The sequence below is a fragment of the Brassica napus genome, chromosome C9, assembly GCF_020379485.1.
Source record: "Brassica napus cultivar Da-Ae chromosome C9, Da-Ae, whole genome shotgun sequence".
Lineage (NCBI taxonomy): Eukaryota > Viridiplantae > Streptophyta > Magnoliopsida > Brassicales > Brassicaceae > Brassica > Brassica napus.
In genome coordinates this window covers 57,972,559-57,988,119 of record NC_063452.1, presented here as the reverse complement: position 1 = coordinate 57,988,119, position 15,561 = coordinate 57,972,559, and the positions used below count along the sequence as shown (strand labels likewise).

At 36.3% G+C, this 15,561-nt stretch overlaps 4 protein-coding genes, 1 long non-coding RNA gene and 1 pseudogene across 6 annotated transcripts; 2 read left to right on the top strand and 4 right to left on the bottom strand.

Annotated features, from left to right (window-relative positions):
* Positions 1-1,435: 1,435 nt before the first annotated feature.
* On the top strand, positions 1,436-3,277 carry LOC106385873 (peroxidase 56). The gene is made up of 4 exons (XM_022715387.2): positions 1,436-1,739; positions 1,823-2,008; positions 2,256-2,421; positions 2,747-3,277. The coding sequence occupies exons 1-4, from the start codon at positions 1,509-1,511 to the stop codon at positions 3,151-3,153; spliced, it is 990 nt and encodes a 329-aa protein (XP_022571108.1). The 5' UTR covers positions 1,436-1,508; the 3' UTR covers positions 3,154-3,277.
* Positions 3,278-3,495: 218 nt separating this feature from the next.
* BNAC05G19980D lies at positions 3,496-4,585 on the bottom strand. The gene is made up of 2 exons (XM_013825056.3): positions 4,136-4,585; positions 3,496-3,668 (listed from the first exon to the last, which is right to left on the bottom strand). Exon 1 carries the CDS (start codon positions 4,478-4,480, stop codon positions 4,166-4,168), a length of 315 nt encoding a protein of 104 aa, XP_013680510.1. The 5' UTR covers positions 4,481-4,585; the 3' UTR covers positions 3,496-3,668; positions 4,136-4,165.
* Positions 4,586-6,950: 2,365 nt separating this feature from the next.
* LOC111213594 (40S ribosomal protein S9-1) lies at positions 6,951-8,139 on the bottom strand. Its single transcript, XM_022715388.2, has 3 exons — positions 7,987-8,139; positions 7,394-7,775; positions 6,951-7,313 (listed from the first exon to the last, which is right to left on the bottom strand). Exons 1-3 carry the CDS (start codon positions 8,012-8,014, stop codon positions 7,130-7,132), a joined length of 594 nt encoding a protein of 197 aa, XP_022571109.1. The 5' UTR covers positions 8,015-8,139; the 3' UTR covers positions 6,951-7,129.
* Positions 8,140-8,605: 466 nt separating this feature from the next.
* On the bottom strand, positions 8,606-9,947 carry LOC106385946 (annotated as a pseudogene).
* A 1,466-nt stretch (positions 9,948-11,413) lies between these two features.
* Positions 11,414-12,759, bottom strand: LOC106385940 (50S ribosomal protein L27). Of its 2 annotated transcripts, XM_013825841.3 has the most exons (5): positions 12,554-12,697; positions 12,286-12,462; positions 12,092-12,200; positions 11,877-12,001; positions 11,414-11,799 (listed from the first exon to the last, which is right to left on the bottom strand). In XM_013825841.3, exons 3-5 carry the CDS (start codon positions 12,186-12,188, stop codon positions 11,551-11,553), a joined length of 471 nt encoding a protein of 156 aa, XP_013681295.1. In that variant the 5' UTR covers positions 12,189-12,200; positions 12,286-12,462; positions 12,554-12,697; the 3' UTR covers positions 11,414-11,550. The 2 variants fall into 2 exon arrangements, with proteins under 2 accessions (XP_013681295.1, XP_013681294.1); XM_013825840.3 differs by lacking the exon at positions 12,286-12,462 and having other exon boundaries at positions 12,554-12,759.
* Positions 12,760-12,958: 199 nt separating this feature from the next.
* On the top strand, positions 12,959-14,740 carry LOC125593113. The gene is made up of 2 exons (XR_007329039.1): positions 12,959-13,925; positions 14,401-14,740. It is a non-coding gene; the product is annotated as an uncharacterized LOC125593113 (long non-coding RNA).
* Positions 14,741-15,561: the final 821 nt, after the last annotated feature.

The window sequence follows — 15,561 nt, the reverse complement described above, 5'->3', positions numbered from 1 at the left end:
ATTGACTTATGAATCTTATTATCTTAATTACACCTATATCTTTTCGTCTTAAATTTTTGATAGATATGATATAGGCAAAATCATCAAGGAGAGGGACGGGTGTTCTTGGAAATATAGACATTGATTGTGAATGCTTGTCTTAGTCTGTTTGTAGTCTAAATGTCTATCAAATATGTGCCACAAAAAAAATTATTTTATTTAAATTTTTATTCTTAATCTGATGTCTCGAATTTAAATTTTTGTTTCTTGTAACCAGCGACACACTTCTGTCATAGGTATAGTAAGAAATATTTATGTCTCCAATTTCTGTCTATAATTTGTATTTGTAGTTCGTACTTGTTACTAATGCTAGTTAAGCATGTCTGAATTCAACAAATATATAGATGTAAGGAGTTCAATAACTGCAATATCTTCTGATAAAAATAGAGATAAATGTATTACAATATTACAAGAATAGCCTAACTTGCTTTAAACCACTAAACTAATTTATGTAAACTGCAAACTAAACAAATCAATTCGCATAATGGACAAGAAAGACGCACACAGAGCTGTGAAAACCGTCTAAAATTTTTCTTGTAAACGTATTTTTATAGTATCCTCCCATTGATATGTCATCAACAAATAGATTTGGGGAGACGTGCTCATCAACTTGTTTTTTTTTTCGTTCTTTTAGATGGGCCTCTACATGTCCAGTCCAGTGGACAATTCATGCCCGTTTCGTTAACCCTATATGACCACTTCAATGGGCAATGGGCAATGGGCAATGGGCAATGGGCAATGGGCAATGGACAATGGACGTTGAAATGTTAATATCAAGCCAGTACACACACAATAATTGCTGTGACTAAACAAAAGTCCAAAGCGTTCGTAAAATATTGTCAAAAGAATATTAATTAACTATATCAAATGTTGTTGTTAAGCTGTATTATTTTCTCCTACCGTATCATTGTCACTTTGTCAGTTTAGAAGTTCAGTTTCGCAAGCAAAATTTGTTTCATTTTTAATTCTCCTACCTACCAGCCATTGTATACGTGTAAATAAATAATTCGGAACGGCTCGTGTTGCGTTTACTAAACATAATATAGTTTTTCAACTTTGTGGTTTGCTTGTCAATTTCAAGTTAGTTAATATTGACAAATTACTATTCTTATTAACTATCAAACAATTTATATTTATTTTAAACACCTAATTGACGAGATGGCCTATAATTACCAAAGTTATATTATGTTTATACTGTTTTTTTTTTCTTGTTTGAGACTGTATTTGGCCGCCTTTTTCAGTTGGCAATAGTAAATATACATCAAGCAACCCAAAATCCATATACAAATGATATTCCACAAATAATAATTGATAAAAATTACAAAACGTTCCCATACAACTAGTGTACTTTTGTAACATCTATTGATAATTTAAACTACAATATTCACAACTCCCATGACAGTATAAACAAGATCATGTTAGTATAAGTAACAACACCATCATAGTCAAAATAGAACGCTTATAACGATATGGCTGCTTTGCATATGAATATCTCTTGTCTCATCTTTCTTCAAGTACTACTGCTCTTGCTCTCTTTGTTTGCTCAAACCAATGCGCAAGGGTTGAAAGTCGGGTTCTATGACAACACATGCCCGAAAGCTGAGGGTATTGTCAAGAAGTCTGTCCTCGATGCGATAAAGAAGGATCGGACAATTGGAGCTCCTTTGCTCAGAATGTTCTTCCACGACTGTTTCGTTAGGGTAATGTTCTTTCTTGATGACAACCCTAATTTCCAATTCATATTTTTAGTATTCTGTCGACCTAATGAATGAACCATGTTTAGGGATGCGAAGGGTCGGTCTTGCTAGAGCTAAAGAACAAAAAGGACGAAAAGAATGCGCCTCCTAATCTCAGCCTTCGAGGGTTTGAGATCATAGATAATGTCAAGGCAGCTGTAGAAAAGGAGTGTCCAGGCGTTGTTTCTTGCTCTGATGTATTGGCCCTTGTCGCTAGAGACGCAGTGGTTGCGGTTAGTATCAATTTATATCTAAATATTAAGTGACATATAGTTATCTAGTATATTTTTTTATTTTGGTTGGGTTCACGAAATCTATATGTCTGTTACGAAGTTCACATGGTGATTTTAAACTCTAGAAATTAGGTTTGGATACAAATTTAGTCGCAGATTTATGACTGATCTCAAAATAAATATACTCCAAAAATTGTAATATAGTAATATTTCTAATATGATATCCCAATCATTAATATATTTTCAGCTCAATGGACCGTCATGGGGAGTTGAAACGGGAAGAAGAGACGGCCGGGTTACAAACATCAATGAAGCCAGAGCGAACTTACCATCACCATTTGATAATATCATTAGCCTTATCGCCCAATTTCGTTCCAAAGGCCTCGACAAGAAAGACCTCGTTGTGCTTTCAGGTATGTTATATAATCAATAAATTCATAACATATATTAGAAGTTAGATTGTTAGAATAGCGTATCATATAATTAACAGTCCATTTTTCTGAACAAACAAGAAAAATATTGTGTTAGCAGGTTCAATTAACCAAGTTATAATAGAGCTGACCTGAAAATGGAAAAACTAGCTACAGTATAAAATATTTACCAAGTTCAGTTCAGGTCAACTCTGTTAGAACTAAAATAGATAGTTCTGATAGACAACCAAACTAAGTCTTACGGTTAAAAATATTCCATAACAAAAAAAAAATTATGCTGAATATGTATGTATTTACATGTTGATAGGTGGACACACGGTTGGGAACGGACATTGTCCTCTGATCACAAACCGACTCTACAATTTCACCGGAAAAGGAGACAGCGACCCGAACCTAGACACGGAATACGCAGCCAACCTCAGAGGAAGATGCAAGCCTACCGATACCACGACGGCTCTAGAAATGGATCCAGGAAGCTTCAAAACATTCGACAAAAGCTACTTCAAGCTTGTGTCTCAAAGAAGAGGGTTCTTTCAATCTGACGCAGCTCTTTTGGACAACCAAGAAACTAAGTCTTACGTTCTCAAGCAAACAAAAAGCTATGGATCTACTTTCTTTAAGGACTTTGGTGTCTCTATGGTGAAGATGGGTCGGATTGGGGTTTTGACCGGTCGGGCCGGGGAAGTTCGGAAGAAGTGCAGAATGGTTAATTAAGTCGAGATATTCTCGTGAAATTGTGATTATTTGTGAAAAATTGTTTGTGTATTTTCTCTGAAGAATCATATGTATGAAGTAAACGTATTGAAATGGGAAATAAAATAAAACTATAATAAATATTTTTTGACTTGAGTATAAAGTTTTTTTTTTATTAGTAAATAGCTTCTTCGCATTAGTCGATCTTATCTTCAACTAAAAGTATTTTTTTGAATTCAAACTCTAGTAGGTGGCCCTAATTTGTATCTTATTTTTCAGAGGGCTTAGTCATTTCTTTTTGGCCGATATAACACATGATATGTATGAACGTAGTTGATAATTACAGGCGTATAGAGAAAGATATGTAAACAAAAGTCTAGCATAAAGTTTCATGAACTCATATATACATTCACGGTTTATATACAAATGACATTATGACAAGAGAAAGGCTCTCTCTAAAGAGTTCTTCCAGTAACACAACGAACAAGAAAGAAAAAACAGAGAACTTAAAAAGAAAACGCATCAGGACAGAACACCTGCACACAACAAAACGATTAAGCAAAGTTAATTGGGCAATTTTCTCAAATAGACCTTTTTTTTTTGTTTATGTCACAAAAATAGACATAAAAAAACAAAATAACCAAAATAAAAAAATTTATTTTGAAAATTTTAATATATTTTTAGTTTTTAAAATTTGAAATCATACCCCCTACCAAACTTCAACCCTAAATCCTAAATCCTAAATCCTAAAAATACAACCTTAATTAAACATTTTGGTTAAAGCAAAAAAAAATATATATATATTTTGGTCATTTTGATATTTAGAGTCAGTATTTGTGATAAAAAAAAATTTAGGTCTATGTAGGGAATTTCTCAAGTTTAGTTTAGTTAATATCTGATTTGAAGAATATATTTATAATTAAACCAAAAAAAAAGAATATATTTATAACCTAAACACATGATCAGACGCATAGAGAAAAAACCGAGAAACATAGAGACGAACCTTTGATCGATGGGACATGGGAGAGTCATATCACTGAATCGCGTTAAGGGATTTCACTTTGCCACTGAGAGGTGAACACGGCAAGTTCGGCCTCGAGATCAAGAAGAAACTGAGACCATGTGGACGATGAAGATATCGACGATTCTCGAGAACGCAATGATCCTCCTCTCTGATCTTCAAGACCTGGCTGTGCACTCTCTCCTTAGCCGTCCAACGTCCTACGGATCTTGGAGACTCAGTCTCAGCTTCGGACGATCCGCTGCTCTCTGTTTCAACTTCCTCCACCATCTTCCTAGCTATCGCCTCCATCTCCGGCCACGCTTCAGCTTCTCCTCTCATACTCATCCTCTATATATAAAACAAAAAGAGATTTCGGGAAAGAAAGATTCGAAATTCGAAATGTGAAATTTATTGTGAACTGTGAAGACATGTGAAACAGAGCTTACTGGTACTATTTATATACCGAAGATAAGCTTGTTAACGGGATGAAAAGAAAACAGTTAGTGTTGACGTGTCGGTATTGATGACGTCACGAGAAATTTACACCGTGGAAGTTTTGGCACGTGGAGAATTAGTGAGCTGGTCGGTAAGAGAAATGGTATGGACCGGGTGGTCCGGATCTCTCTATGTGTTGTTTGACCGATTGAGACGAGACGTGTGGAAGAGGAGGAAATCGGATCTTAAAACGACCTAATCAGGCGCCGTTTTGTTCGGCATTTTCCCAAACGCTAGTTCGATAACTTCCAAAGGTTATTGCCATGTCATCCCCAAAAAATCTCTTTAGATTTTGTTATAATGAACATGTTCTAAGCTCAATGTTCCTTTAGGGTACAGATGGAGGTTAGTTCTGATATTTTATTTATTAATACCAGATATTTTCCTCTCATATCATTAAATTGAGTTTAGTTGTAAATAGATTTCTGAAAAACTAGTTAAGTAGACTTGTTCCGGCATAGATGGAATCAAACCGGAAGATTTTGAATTTTACTTTTAGATTATTTATGCAGATTTGTTGTTGTATTCGAAACGTGTGGTGATGTCAGTATAGTTTTCTTAGTATTGATAAAAGTTATAATGGTCGAATGATTGGTAATAGAAAGGTAATCAATCCATCGGCAGATATTCAAGTAGTGTAATAAAGTATATTAAACTGAGAAAGACGATACTCGAATGTTTAATATGTGTAAAGATGGGATTGATTTGGTTGTCTCCTGGCTCACATCGAAGGCTAAATGATACCACTATTTTCATTTACGTGTCGGAATAACCGACCATCGCATGAATCTTGAAGTATAAAAACAAATTTAACGGTACTTAAAATTGTTTTACTATGGTTAGATGGTCTCCACGTGGGTCGCATGTAACACGTGTGTTAAGACAGTATGCTGAGTGTTAGTAAACAAGCGTATTTATATAATACCGGCCGGCGATATCACTAAGATTTTTAAGAATAGTAAACTCCGGTTTAAATGAATTAAAAATTTAAAGCCAACAGTCAGTCAACTCTAACAATACAATGGATATGGGCCAAATATCTCAATATATGGGCTTAGTTTTAAAAGAAACCTTTAGCCCCAAGAGATATATTCTAGAAATAGGCGTTCGGATACCCTTTTGGATTCGGTTCGGGTCTATTTGGGTTTGGGTTTTCGAAATCATAGATTTCAACTCTATTCGGAGATTTCTAAATTTTGGTTCGGATCTTTTCGGTTTCGGTTTCGGTTCAGGTTCGAATACTCATTTTAATGTTTTTTTAAAAATGCATTATATACATTATTTTTTTAAAAAGTCATCAACAAAATAATATATTGCATATAATTTTGAATAACATGTCAAAATATGTAAATTTAACATATAAATTGATTTGGTTTGAATATTTGGATAGAGAATCAATAGATATTTTTGGTGTTTTGGGTGTTTTGGGTATATTTCAATCTATTTCGGATACATTCAGATACTCAAAATATTGTGATTCGGATCGGTTCTCTAAATACTTATCCGAAATCTTCAGCATGGCGCAAGGGGTACCGTTAGGAATGGATCTCATAGGGCGGTTCAGGGTGACACAGTCAAATGTGAATCCTCGTAAGGCAGATAAAATTGTCAGCTGTAATGTCGTCTATGTAATATTTCACAATGACAAAAAAATATATATACATATATCTAAATTTTAAACTATTAGGATATTTAATCAATTTCAAAGTTTAATATTACTTTTTTGGACCAGGTTTTTTTTTCAACAAAGAAGCAAAACTAAACTAAGTAGATTCCTGAGCCGATAACCATCTGGGAAGAACGGAGTCAACATATACCATAGCAGAAGGCTGAGTCCTAGCACCTCGTGCTAGCTTATCCGCCATTGTGTTTTGTGCCCTTGGAATATGCTGAATAGTGAAAGTGGAGAAGTATTCCTTACATCTTAGAAAATCCTCCATGTGAGTAGTGAAAGCCGGCCATTCTGTTGGAGTAGACACCATCTTTACCAACTGTGAGCAGTCTGTTGCAAACACTACCTCCGAGATATGTAGAGTCTTCATGCATTCCATCGCCAATATCAAAGCTTCACATTCTGCATGTAAAGGTGATAGACTCCTTGCCCTGTAAAAGGATCTTGTTCCTTCCATGCACCATCAATATAACATTCCCACCAAATGAAGACCCTCTTTTTATACCCTCTTTAGTCTGGGCCTCAGCCCATAAGGTGTCTTCTATCTCAGCAGTCGGACCAGGTTCTTCGAAATTTTTTTGCTGAGCCCTAGATATGCCATTAAGATATCATAGACCTATCTGATTTATTTTGGATACCAGTATAAAAGAGACTTATAAGACAAAACTTTTGAAGGGATGATGTTTGTAAGTTGTAACAAATAAATAAGCAGAAGTTCGACATTCGAGCGAAAGTAAAAACATAAAACAATCCACCGGAAAAGAACAGACTACATTGTATCATAACGCAGATTGCTTCATAATAGCTAAAACAGGTGAGAGTTGGATTTACTCTTCGTCATCACCGTCTGCATCACCACCAGAGGCTTTCTTGGAAGCAGACTTCTCATTCCTTCTCTTCACTCTACCGGGACGTCCACCACCGAAGGGACTGGTCAGAGCAAAGTCGATATGCTTCTGTGAGTCAAGTCTCACCATGAATGAAGGAATGTTCACCAACTGCTTCCCAACCCTACCGAACCAAAACCACCAAGATTAAGACAATGCCGGTACTGAAAAGTAACAAACTTAGAATTGAACAAAGACAAATACCTGATATGCCTCTGCCTGATGAGGACACGGGAGTGATGGATAGACTTAGCCATACCAGACTTGAACACAATGGTCTGAAGCCTACGCTCAAGGAAATTCTCAACGGTCAACGCCAAGACGTAATCGAGCTTGTTCTGGCTCTCATCAAGAAGACCGTAACGGTTCATCTTACGGAGGAGTGCCTCACCTTCGAAGATCCTCTTGGGATTCTTCTCGTCGAGAGTCAGAAGATCTCTAGCCGCGTTACGGATACGGCTAAGAGAGTACTGCACTCTCCAGAGCTCACGCTTGTTACGGAGACCGTACTCACCAACTAGCTTCAGCTCGGAGTCGAGACGCTCCTTCTCGAAAGGACGACGTGGGCCCTTGAATGTTTTTCCATCTATTACACAAACACACATTCCAAAATAAACAAAACTCTTAGCAACATAACAACACATCTTCGAAACGGATCTGTGATTCTTTAACTACAGATTCGCAAACACAATGACAGAAACATACGGTAATTAACAATCTATCAGTAAGTTCGAACATATAACACACTACGCTGATCGAATAGAGAATGAGAACTACAGAGGGAAGGGGAGGCTTACAGTTGCGGTAGTAGCAAACGTGCACCATGTTGTCGCCTCCTCTGTGATTACAACCGGCGGTGTTAGAAGCTAAGGCACGAAGAGAGAAATGGAGGTGAAAATTTACATACGGCTTTATAAAGGTGCTTGAAACCCTAAAGCTTAAGGTCTTTACTGGGCTTTTCTGACTATATGGGCCTGTTTTACTCGTATATATTTATTGGGCTTTTTTGCTTGATTTAGAGTGATGTATCTACTGTAAGTCTGTAACCCAAACCCAACATTGTTTGTGGATTTAAAGGCTTCACCATCTTATTTATATCAAAGTGGGTCTATTTATAAAAATCTTTTGGAGAAAGTGAAGGAAGGTCTGGTCAAACCGCTACAAAAGTACAGTTCAGTCAGTCGTACGTTGCGACTGTGGAGGACTATGTGGCTGCTGGTGATGAGAAAATTTAACACTCTGTATTTAAGTTTTTATTTGCTGTAGTTTTTCTGGAGCAAGTGATTGTGTTTTAAATGTTGTAAGATTTGTATGCTTTGGTTGTAAATTGCAGCTCTCTTCCAAATGACGAAAAAAAAACACCAAAATAATCTATTTAACAGCACAAGGTAATCTATAAACTAAAATAAATACATCTGCTTTCATGGATATCATGTTGTTATTAAAACTTTAGAATTTGGAGGTTAATCTTTTTATCTTTCTCGTATTCTGTCGAAAGCTACACCTCTCATATCACCACTCTAACAATAGTAAACTATTAAGAAAAAACACAAGACAGTTTCATGTGAACAGAACACACAGATCCGACCCGTTGACTAAAAATAAAATAAGCGTAAAGCAAAAACAAACAAAGAGAAACCAAAAGAACTAGCTACCAAACAAACGACGATGTTGCCATTATCTTACTTCACGTTGAAGTAAACGACCCGTTTGTCGGAACACTCTCACGACCGTCTCCTCCTCCTCCGTCTCCGTTAGCTCTTCTAGCTCCGCCACCGCGTCCTGGAATCTTGTTGTTATGCATCCACACTTTGAAAACACTCCTCTCAACTCCTATCTCCCGACAAAACTCCACCACATCCACGTCATCCGCTTTCGGCATCCTCCACCCAACTCTCTCCGCGAACTCGAACATCTTCCCCTTCTGAAACTCACTAAACTTCGTCCTAAAACGCTTCCTCGACACCGGAGCCGCCGTGGCTCCTCCGGAGAGTGCAAGAAGCATATAAGAGGACGAGATCGGCGGAGGAGAAGCAGGATCATCGTCGTCTTGACTTCCAACTCCCACCGGAGGTAGCGGCGGCGGAGGAAGCTGGTGACGGTTATGAGGACGAAACTCTATCCTCGGGACGGCAGCTGAAACAGCAGATAGATCGTCTTCACGGCGGTGAAAGTTACGGTGGCAACCGCAGGCGTCGCATGTTAGTGAAGTCGGGTCGCTGGTGTTAAACGTCGGCGACGGTATAAACTCGCCGCAACCGTCTAAAGCGTGACCGCCGATTCCAGCGGCGTGGTTCTTGAGACACTCTTTTTAAGCAGCAACCACCACTTGAGACGCATGATGCTGGTGGTCGTGGTGATGCTTCCCATTGGAGAAAGAAATAGGCTTCGCGGGCTGTATCCGGGTCGGAGCTTGGGTCACGGGTTGCTGCGAATCCAGGTGGGATACTATAGTAGCTGAAGTAGCTATTACATCCATGAGTTGAAGATATTTAGGGTTTTCAAAGTTGAAGAAGAAAAGATGAGAAGGGAAAGAAAATGAAGATTGTGCACTAAACCAAACTGTTTGCTTAATGTAAATCTGAATTTTTTTGGGAGTTTGAGATAAGTATTTGAACCGATATTAATCTAGAAAGTGAACTTAATAAAACTATATGTGTAAATCTACTCCCATGGGAGGAAGAAGAGATGAGATGTTGAGCACTGTTGATAATGAGAAATCCAAGTTGTGTGGTTGAGATTCATAATCATTATGGGTTGTTTTTTCTTTGGCAAAAAAACATTTAACTATGGTTTGTTTGTTGACCCCACCCTAGGGTTAATAATAAAGATAAGTGTAATAAATGTAGGCTAGTAAATAGGGTTCGTAGCACAGCATCTAATGTGAGTCATGTCTTTTTCTTTTTGCTAAATTTGAATCTACATGACGTTGACAACCAATTATAAAATATACTAAAATTTATATCAATACAGTATTAATCTTTTTGCTACCTTTCAATTATTATCGTAATGTACTACTGTAAATAAATGTATATTATTAATTTATTATACACATACGCTACAATGTATGTGCCCAAATGCATGTACAATGAAAGTATGGGCCGTATTCGTAATTATTTGTTTGGAATAGTCTCCAGATTTGAACAATGACATATTATAATTTCATGCCAAACGAAATAATTTATACTTTAAATTTTAATTTGCAATGATGAAAATGTAAAATAGCAGAGAAATAATTCAAGAACATATGTTGATGTGCGTGACAACTTGAGAAGAATTGGAGGAAACTGCTTTAATTGCTTAAACAAGTTGGCTCTTAAATCACATTATGCAAAAAAAAACAGATATACTACTGAAACTGAAAGCGATTAGATATTATCCCAGTTCAGGAACGCGGTGGGTGCTAGTCGGGCGGTTGGGTTGGGCCTAGCGCCTAAAGAGAAAATCGGGGATTAATCGGAAATTATGCGGGACGGAATTTTTAGATGGTTTACTATGTTATAAAACATGTTAATCTTTAATTGTGTATAACATTAATACATTTTCATGTTTAAGATTGTATAAAACACACAAATAGAATATATAAACTTAATATAGTGTAATTTTCATCAAAATTATGAATATAAATGATATTTATAAAATTTTAAATCAAATAAAAAAATAAAAATATTATTAAAAAAATAAATAAAAAATAAAAAAAAAAAAAAAAAAAATAAAAAAAAAATAAAAAAAAATAAAAAAATAGATTAGGCGGCTACGCAGTCATTTAGGCGGTCTAAGCGGTCATTTAGGCGGTCTAGGCGGTCATTTAGGCGGTCTAGACGGAAAAAATCGGATATCTGATTTTTTAAACCGATTTGACATAAATTGGGACAGAAGAGTGACGCGTAGCGCGTAGACGGCCAATTTTTAGAACAGAGGATATTATGGCACTGATTTTCGATATACATACAATCGCGGACTCGTATATGTTTATATTGCAAAAGCCTGGGGCTAAAATGTAGGCCCACTGCCAAATGGGTCGGAGATATCATTTATAACAGAGCATCTCTAACCCCAATGCAAAATTTACTCCAAAATGGGATGAATTATCCAGTTGTAAACAAAGAAAAAAATGCATTACTCCATATATTCAGTAATTTTTTCTTTTTTTGTTCACAGCTGCATAATCCACTCCAAAATGGAGTAAATTTTGATGTGGGACTGAGGATGCTCTCAGTAGAATTTCACCAGCAAAGAGATATTCCATGCAATTGCAATGTACTTGATAACAAAATATTTGATACCACCACCGTCTTTTAGTCAAGAGAAAGTATTATCTAACAAAATAAGACACCTTTAGATTGTTGAATCAACTCTTTTCAGGAAGACGAAGCTGTCTCCATCCCAGTCGACTTGGCGGCAGCAGCTTTAGTGTAGATAGGGTGAAGAACATGACCTCCCTTGGGATCAACATGAATCCACTTCCGTCCAGTTATCTTGTTTTTCTCGAACCTGACTCGTCCTTCCTTCAATGCAAACAGAGTATGGTCCTTCCCGATCCCGACATAGTCTCCCGGATGAAACCGAGTCCCACGTTGACGGACTATTATGTTTCCAGGTATCACATTCTGCAAAACCAAACACACACACACATACTGATTTGATTCTCTGAATCTTCCAAAATAGCTCATTATTGTAATGTTACCTCTCCTCCGAATTTCTTGACGCCGAGATTCTTGGGTTTAGAGTCACGTCCGTTCTTGGTGGAACCAGCAGTTTTCTTAGTAGCCCAACGCTTCAACACCAAACTCAACCCACTCGAAGAACAATCTTTAAACAAGAACAAGAACACAAGTGAGTTAGCCAGACAAGAGATGAAACAAAAACAGACATTTCAAAAAACAAAGGGTATTTATATACCGGAGATGCCACTGCCACCGTAAGCAGGAACCTCGGTGATAAGTTCCCTCAGACTAACTCTCCTGCATAAGGATGCTGCCGAGTTTATAAATTTCATTTCTTCAGAAACCTGCAACCAACAGAGAGAGAGAGAGAGAGAGAGAGAGCACCTCAAACACAAAGCATTCAAAGGATAATCAAATACAAATACTCACACTGTCGCACACAAATAACTCATTGACCTTTCTCTTCCACGATTGAGTAACTGATTAAAAACTATTACATCTCTGATTGAGTCAAAACCCCCAAATCGAAACCCTAATTATCTGAATTCGCGATCAAACCCGAGATTTTTGGATCTTCGTTAAAGAAACGTCTCGGGCGTCAAATGCCTAAAATAACCGACCGATTTGAGTCTACACGGACGATTTTTGCTACCCAGAAGATATCGACGGTACGGTGATAAGAAATGAAGATACTTACCGGAAAATTTTGGATTACGATACTCTGCGACGGCGACGGAAGCGCGATTAGTTGGACGGAACAAGAGGGAAAAAGGGTTGAACTCCAAAAACCTTATTTGCAAAAGTGTCAGCTAATACGCGGAGAGGGTCTTTACGTTTCAGTGTTTTTACATTTTGACCCCATACATTTTAATTTCGACAAAACTGAAAATTATTATCTTGGAGATGAAATTAGGACAACGGTGCGTTCATATGAACCACAAACTTGCCAGGCGTTTATCAATTTTTGTTAGTATACTAAACATAGATCTAGGCCGCATCCATTTAGTGGACAAATTAGATATAAGAGATTTTTTTATAACAGTTTTTTTACCACCTAAATGTAATAATTTTGAACATTGAATTTTATCATTACTCCACTCTGCGATAAATATTTCATGGTATTTATAATTCAAACAACTGGTAGCCTTAGACCAGGATTAACCCTGATTCTTAAAAAGGATCTTAAGATAAAAAGGAATTTAAATAAATGAAAAATAGTAATTAGCTTAAGAGTTAGATCTTAATTAAGAATGGGAAGAATCAGATATAGCGGGACACGTGTAAGAGAACCAGCGTTTGAAACACAAGTCTCTCTCTCTCCGGTTGAAACATGCACAACCCAATTCATTCCACCTCTCTCCTCTTCCTCGTTTGATTTCTCGACGATTCAACAGAATCAGTCGATTGATCTCCTCGACGATCCAAGACTCCGGCTCGCTGTCTCTGTGCATGTGATTGACGAAGAATCACTCCGGTTCTCTGTCTCTCTCGAGGAGGATAAACTCCGACTCTCTCTCTCTCTCGGTGGATCTCCAGTTGAAGCTCAAAAGCGACGGCGGCTCTCTCTGTGTCTCTCCCGACGAAGAATCACGCCGTCTCCATCTCCGCGGCTCTGATCGAGGGCGGATCACGCCGTCTCCATCTATGCGGCTCTGATTGAGAAAGATCACGGCGTCACTATCTCGGCGGCTCTGATTGAGGGTGAATCACGGCATCTCTGATTGAGGGTGAATCACGATGTCTCTCTCGGCGGCTCTGATTGACGGTGAATGACTGAGTCTCTGATTGAGGCGGCTCTGATTAAGGGTGAATCACTCCTCCTCTAAAGCTAAGTTATTTTGTTTATATGTTCATTCATCTTCAATGCATTCATGCCTTAGTTGTGATGGTTTATGTCTATTTGATTGAATTCTTTCATTCCGTTTGACATTGTTTGACATTGTTTGAGTAATTCTTTCCTTTTGTTTGACATTGTTTCAGTGTTTGTGTGTTAAGACGGAGTGATCAAGAGCGTGGATCAAGAGACATGTCTCGGTTCTTCAATGAAGAGGAGTACAACTTCAATAAAGGTACAACTCCTCCCTTTGATTTAGTTTTCGGTCTGAACTTGGCATATGGCACTACTTGTGTTAGAATATGGTTCGCGGTTGGTAATAAATGCTTGTTGATTAGCTAGAAATCGATAATGCCTCTGTTTGGTAATAAATATGGTTAGATATAAATGGATGTTACGTGAGATAAATGTGTTAGATAGTAGTCTAGTCTAAAGCGTTGGTTGTGGAAATGAGTTAAGCTTTTTTGTTAGATATATGTCTACTCTCAAGCGTTGGTTGTGTTGAATGAGTTCATATTTTGTGTTAATTGTTCATATCTTTCTCTCTTGTCTCTTCTTTAAAACACAAGCCTTCTTCTCTCCCATATCGTAAACACATTGAGCTTCTCTTTCTTTCTTCTTAATTCATATTCCAATATGGATTATAATTCTAAGTTTGTTGATCTGCTGACTTCTCAACAACGAACTGTGTTCGGTTTTGCTCAAGATAGTGTCGAACTATCTTCCTCTCAAGTCCCTTATTCTGGAACTCAAGCTCACGAAGCTTCAAATATCGCCAATATGATGGGTGTTCGAACTAGAATTCGTGATAGACAAATGCATCAACAACTGAAAGCTGATTTGGTTGAACATATATGGTGTAAATTCGGACGTGATGAAGACAACAACTGAGCTCCGATGTTTCTTTGAAATTGTTCTCGTTTATTGTACTAATCTATGTTTAAATGTTTTTTTTAATCTATGTTTTAAATGTTGTCTTTTAATATGTTTTATTTCATAAATTTTTTTTATCTTTAATAAAATTTAAAAAAAAAATTTAAGAATCACAAATTAAGAATCTACCATTGAAGCTCAAAAACAAGGAGTATCTTAACTATGGATTCTTAACTAATATTAATTACTAAAAAACCATTAAGATACCTATTTTGGTTCTAAGGGTTAATCATGCTCTTAGTTGCAATATGTAACTGACTAAATGTTTCGGGTAGCATAAAAACAATTATCATACATATATGATTCCTTAACAATTGGACCAAACGTTTGACCAAGAAAAAAGCAATTAGACCAAACAAATATAATATAATAACTAGATATCGATCCGTACAACCGCGCGGATGTTTGTTTGCAGTTTTATATACCTATAAATTTATTTTAGATCATTAGTAGTATACATTTTTAAAAAGCTAATCATATATTTAAATGTTTATATAAATATTTCAGATATAAAAATTTAATAATTTAATAGTTTATACGTTGTAGTTAATCAGTTGTTTAAAACCGTCATATGTATTTGTTGCTTTTTATTGTATTTGCATTTAGTTATTAAACAAATTAATATATGCATGAAACAACATATTTGAAAAATATTTTGTATTTAATTTATGCTAAATTCATACCCGCCTTTTAAAGCTATATTTCCTTTTAGCAATATTTTTTTTTACTTTTAATCATTTTAGATAATATATTATTGTATAAATTCTTTTTAACTTTATACATGTATTATATATTTTTCTAATGTTAAGTCGTTATGTCACCGTCTTATATTTTTAAATAAATATTTTATATTTATGAAAGTAAATTTTATAAATTTATCAATTTAATATAAATTTACCTTTTTATCTCAATATAATAATTTTATTTTAACATGATTG